This window comes from Hypanus sabinus, unplaced genomic scaffold (genome assembly GCF_030144855.1).
Source record: "Hypanus sabinus isolate sHypSab1 unplaced genomic scaffold, sHypSab1.hap1 scaffold_2111, whole genome shotgun sequence".
In the NCBI taxonomy this organism is placed as follows: Eukaryota; Metazoa; Chordata; class Chondrichthyes; order Myliobatiformes; family Dasyatidae; genus Hypanus; species Hypanus sabinus.
The window spans coordinates 41,944-47,943 of record NW_026780216.1 but is presented as its reverse complement, the minus strand read 5'-3'; the positions used below and the strand labels follow the sequence as shown (position 1 = coordinate 47,943).

The 6,000-nt window shown below is 62.2% G+C and overlaps 1 protein-coding gene across 1 annotated transcript in view; it reads left to right on the top strand.

Moving 5' to 3' along the window:
- The first annotated feature begins 3,721 nt into the window (after positions 1 to 3,721).
- Positions 3,722 to 6,000, top strand: part of LOC132387701 (tumor necrosis factor receptor superfamily member 3-like) — a 42,504-nt gene continuing 40,225 nt past the window's right edge. The window contains exons 1-2 of the mRNA XM_059960063.1: positions 3,722 to 3,883; positions 3,995 to 4,088. Coding sequence (XP_059816046.1) covers positions 3,805 to 3,883; positions 3,995 to 4,088 — 173 coding nt within the window. The 5' untranslated portion in view covers positions 3,722 to 3,804. The remainder of the gene's footprint in view (positions 3,884 to 3,994; positions 4,089 to 6,000) is intronic.

The following is a 6,000-nucleotide window of genomic DNA, read 5'->3' as shown; positions in this document are numbered from 1 at the left end:
CGTGTCCCTGTACCCCTGGGTCCCTCTGTTCTACAACACTCCCCAGGGTCCCCGTCTACCCGTGACTCCACTTTCAGGGAACCGTGTCCCTGTACCCCTGGGTCCCTCTGTTCCACATTACTGCCCAGGGTCCCCGTCTACCCGTGACTCCACTTTCAGGGAACCGTGTCCCTGTACCCCTGGGTCCCTCTGTTTCACAACACTCCCCAGGGTCCCTGTCTACCTGTGACTCCACTTTCAGGGAACCGTGTCCCTGTACCCCTGGGTCCCACTGTTCTACAGCACTCCCCAGGGTCCCTGTCTACCTGTGACTCCACTTTCAGGGAACTGTGTCCCTGTACCCCTGGGCCTCTCTGTTCTACAACACTCCCCAGGGTCCCGGTCTACCCGTGACTCCACTTTCAGGGAACTGTGTCCCTGTACCCCTGTGCCTCTCTGTTCTACAACACTCCCCTGGGTCCCCGTCTACCCGTGACTCCACTTTCAGGGAACCGTGTCCCTGTATCCCTGGGCCTCTCTGTTCTACAACATTCCCCAGGGTCCCCGTCTACCCGTGACTCCACTTTCAGGGAACCGTGTCCCTGTACCCCTGGGCCTCTCTGTTCTACAACACTCCCCTGGGTCCCCGTCTACCCGTGACTCCACTTTCAGGGAACCGTGTCCCTGTACCCCTGTGTCCCTCTGTTCTACAACACTCCCCAGGGTCCCCGTCTACCCGTGACTCCACTTTCAGGGAACCGTGTCCCTGTACCCCTGGGTCCCTCTGTTCTACAACACTCCCCAGGGTCCCCGTCTACCCGTGACTCCACTTTCAGGGAACCGTGTCCCTGTACCCCTGGGCCTCTCTGTTCTACAACACTCCCCAGGGTCCCCGTCTACCCGTGACTCCACTTTCAGGGAACCGTGTCCCTGTACCCCTGGGTCCCTATGTTCTACAACACTCCCCAGGGTCCCCGTCTACCCGTGACTCCACTTTCAGGGAACCGTGTCCCTGTACCCCTGGGCCTCTCTGTTCTACAACACTCCCCTGGGTCCCCGTCTACCCATGACTCCACTTTCAGGGAACCGTGTCCCTGTACCCCTGGGTCCCACTGTTCTATAACACTCCCCAGGGTCCCCGTCTACCCGTGACTCCACTTTCAGGAACCGTGTCCCTGTACCCCTGGGTACCTCTGTTCTACAACACTCCCCAGGGTCCCCGTCTACTCGTGACTCCACTTTCAGGGAACCGTGTCCCTGTACCCCTGGGTCCCTCTGTTCTACATCACTCCCCAGGGTCCCCGTCTACCCGTGACTCCACTTTCAGGGAACCGTGTCCCTGTACCCCTGGGTCCCTCTGTTTCACAACACTCCCCAGGGTCCCTGTCTACCTGTGACTCCACTTTCAGGGAACCGTGTCCCTGTACCCCTGGGTCCCTCTGTTCCACAACACTGCCCAGGGTCCCCGTCTACCCGTGACTCCACTTTCAGGGAACCGTGTCCCTGTACCCCTGGGTCCCTCTGTTTCACAACACTCCCCAGGGTCCCTGTCTACCTGTGACTCCACTTTCAGCGAACCGTGTCCCTGTACCCCTGGGTCCCTCTGTTCCACAACACTGCCCAGGGTCCCCGTCTACCCGTGACTCCACTTTCAGGGAACCGTGTCCCTGTACCCCTGGGTCCCTCTGTTTCACAACACTCCCCAGGGTCCCTGTCTACCTGTGACTCCACTTTCAGGGAACCGTGTCCCTGTACCCCTGGGTCCCACTGTTCTACAGCACTCCCCAGGGTCCCCGTCTACCCGTGACTCCACTTTCAGGGAACCGTGTCCCTGTACCCCTGGGCCTCTCTGTTCTACAACACTCCCCAGGGTCCCCGTCTACCCGTGACTCCACTTTCAGGGAACCGTGTCCCTGTACCCCTGGGTCCCTCTGTTCCACATTACTGCCCAGGGTCCCCGTCTACCCGTGACTCCACTTTCAGGGAACCGTGTCCCTGTACCCCTGGGCCTCTCTGTTCAACAACACTCCCCAGGGTCCCTGTCTACCCGTGACTCCACTTTCAGGGAACCGTGTCTCTGTACCCCTGGGTCCCTCTGTTCTACAACACTCCCCAGGGTCCCCGTCTACCCGTGACTCCACTTTCAGTGAACCGTGTCCCTGTACCCCTGGGTCCCTCTGTTCTACAACACTCCCCAGGGTCCCCGTCTACCCGTGACTCCACTTTCAGGGAACCGTGTCCCTGTACCCCTGGGTCCCTCTTTTCTACAACACTCCCCAGGGTCCCCGTCTACCCGTGACTCCACTTTCAGGGAACCGTGTCCCTGTACCCCTGGGTCCCTCTGTTCTACAACACTCCCCAGGGTCCCCGTCTACCCGTGACTCCACTTTCAGGGAACCGTGTCCCTGTACCCCTGGGTCCCTCTGTTCTACAACACTCCCCGGGGTCCCCGTCTACCCGTGACTCCACTTTCAGGGAATTGTGTCCCTGTACCCCTGGGCCTCTCTGTTCTACAACACTCCCCAGGGTCCCCGTCTACCCGTGACTCCACTTTCAGGGAACCGTGTCCCTGTACCCCTGGGCCTCTCTGTTATTCGTGGGAAAGTCCTACTGTGGTTTGTCATCCCCAGCGTGACACCTCTTTATCATCAGAACTAAACTGCATTTGCTGCTGTTCGGCCCATGTCCCTAAACGATTGAGATCCCCCTTTAATTCCTGATAAACATCTTCACTGGGGCAGAAGGGGGGGGGTGAGAGAGGAAGGCAGAATGAGGGGTGAATGGGGGAGAGGGGGGTGGTGGGAGAAGCAGAGAGTGGGGAGCAGCAGGGAGAGCAAGGATGGGAGAGCTGGAGTGTGAGGAGGGGAGAGAGAGGCGGAGACGTGGAGCAAGAGGAGAAGAGGGAGGAGGGGAGCTAGTCGGAGGGAAAGGGGGTAGAGAGAAGGATAGAGAGAGAGGTGTCACAGAGAGGACAGAGGAGTTGGGAGGGTGAGGTTGAAGAGGGAGGAGAAGGAGGGGTGAATGGGGGAGAGGGGGTGCGACGAGAGATCAAGGTGAAGGGGAAAGTGGAAAAGCGGGACGAGGGAGGAAGGAGGGGCAGGAGTGTGCAGGAATGAGGAGGAGGAGAGGGAGATGATGATGGAGGGGGTTAGGGAGAGCAGAGAAAGGGTGAGGATGGAGGAATAGAGAGAGAGAGAGAGGGAGAGGGAGAGGGAGAGAGAGAGAATGGGAAGACTGGAGCTATGGACAGAAACCATAATAACTGTACCCCTTTTTGACCACTCTCTCCCTCTCCCCTTCCCATCTCCCCCTCCCTCCCGCTCCCCCTCTCTTCCCCCTCCCCCTCCCTCATTCTCTCTCTCTTGCTCTCCCTCTTTTTCCTCCCCCCTCTCCGTCTCTCTCTTTCTGTCTTTCTTTCTCTCTCTCTCCCTCTTTCACTCCCTCTCTCTCCCTCTCATTCTCTCTCCCTCTCTTTTCCTCCCCCTCTCTCTCTCTCCCTCGCGCTCACTCTCCCTCTCTTTTCCTCCCCCCCTCTCTCTCTCCCTCTTTCTCTCTCTCTATCACTTTCTCTCACTCTCTCCCTCTCTCTTTCTCTCTCTGTCTCTATTTCAATCTCACCCCTTCCTTGCCCCACTCTCTCTCCTGTCTGCGTGTCTCTTTCCTACTCTCGCTCTCCTTCCCTCTCCCCCGTCCCCCCTCTCTCTCTACCCCTCCGCTCCCTGGCGGTGCCCGGTCTCAGAGCTGGGCCTGATCGAGATAGCGCCCTGCAACGGGACCTCCCGCCGTCGATGTGGGTGCCTGCCTGGGTCCTTCTGCCGGAAGGGGATGGGGGCCGAGGACTCCTCCTGCTCGGACTGCGAACCCCACGCCGCCTGCCCTCCCGGGCAGGGGGTGATTCATCCCGGTGAGAGGGGGTGGGGACGGGGCAGAGGGAGGGGGGACCGGGGAGAGGGGAGGGGAGAGAGACGGTGAAGGGGGAGAAGAGATCAGGAATGACCCATCTCCGCTTTTCCAGGGGATCACCTTTCGGACACGCGATGTGGCAAGTGTCTGCCCGGCACGTTTTCAAACAGAACATCCACCACCGAACGGTGTGTGCCCCACACCAAGTGAGTCCCAGTGTCCCTCTCCCTGTCACCCATCTCCGTCTCCGTCACCCTCGCCGCATCTATCAACCCCACCCTCTCGGTCAGTCCCTGTCACCCCTGCATCCCTCCCCATCTCTGTCAACCCCGCACCATCCGGTCACCCACACTCCCTTACTCCCCTCCCCATCCCCGTCACCCCCTGCTTCCCCTTCACCCCTCCCCATCTCCATCACCCCTCCCCGTCTCCGTCACCCCTCCCTCCCCTTCACCCTCCCCGTCTCCATCATTCCCTACCTCCCCTACACCCTCCCTGTCTCCGTCACCCACTCACTCCTACACCCCTCCCCGTCTCCGTCACCCCCTCCCTCTCCTACACCACTCCCCGTCTCCGTCACCCCCTCCCTCCCCTACACCGCTCCCCGTCTCCGTCATCCCCTCCCTCCCCTACACCCCTCCCCGTCTCCGTCACCCCCTCCCTCTCCTACACCACTCCCCGTCTCCGTCACCCCCTCCCTCCCCTACACCCCTCCCCGTCTCCGTCATCCCCTCCCTCCCCTACACCCCTCCCCGTCTCCATCACCCCCTCCCTCCCCTACACCCCTCCACTCCGTCACACCCGCCCTCCCCTACACCCCTCCCCGTCTCCGTCACCCACTCACTCCTACACCCCTCCCCGTATCCGTCATCCCCTCCCTCTCCTACACCACTCCCCGTCTCCATCACCCCCTCCCTCCCCTTCACCCTCCCCGTCTCCATCATCCCCTACCTCCCCTAAACCCTCCCCGTCTCCGTCACCCCTCCCTCCCCTTCACCCTCCCCGTCTCCATCATCCCCTCCCTCCCCTACACCCCTCCCCGTCTCCGTCATCCCCTCCCTCCCCTACACCCCTCCCCGTCTCCATCACCCCCTCCCTCCCCTACACCCTCCCTGTCTCCGTCACTCCCTCCCTCTCCTACACCACTCCCCGTCTCCGTCATCCCCTCCCTCTCCTACACCGCTCCCCGTCTCCGTCATCCCCTCCCTCCCCTACACCCCTCCCCGTCTCCATCACCCCCTCCCTCCCCTACACCCCTCCACTCCGTCATCCCCTCCCTTCCCTACCCCCCTCCCCATCTCCGTCACCCCCTACTCCCCTCCCCGTCTCCATCACCCCCTCCCTCCCCTACACCCCTCCACTCCGTCATCCCCTCCCTCCCCTACCCCCCTCCCCGTCTCCGTCACCCCCTACTCCCCTCCCCGTCTCCATCACCCCTCCCCGTCTCCGTCACCCCTCCCTCCCCTTCACCCTCCCCGTCTCCATCATCCCCTACCTCCCCTACACCCTCCCTGTCTCCGTCACCCACTCACTCCTACACCCCTCCCCGTCTCCGTCACCCCCTCCCTCTCCTACACCACTCCCCGTCTCCGTCACCCCTCCCTCCCCTACACCGCTCCCCGTCTCCGTCATCCCCTCCCTCCCCTCCACCCCTCCCCGTCTCCATCACCCACTCCCTCCCCTACACCCCTCCACTCCATCACCCCCTCCCTCCCCTACTCCCCTCCCCGTCTCCATCACCCCTCCCCGTCTCCGTCACCCCTCCCTCCCCTTCACCCTCCCCGTCTCCATCATCCCCTACCTCCCCTACACCCTCCCTGTCTCCGTCACCCACTCACTCCTACACCCCTCCCCGTCTCCGTCACCCCCTCCCTCTCCTACACCACTCCCCGTCTCCGTCACCCCTCCCTCCCCTACACCGCTCCCCGTCTCCGTCATCCCCTCCCTCCCCTCCACCCCTCCCCGTCTCCATCACCCACTCCCTCCCCTACACCCCTCCACTCCATCACCCCCTCCCTCCCCTACACCCCTCCCCGTCTCCGTCATCCCCTCCCTCCCCTACACCCCTCCCCGTCTCCGTCACCCACTCAATCCTACACCCCTCCCTGTATCCGTCAC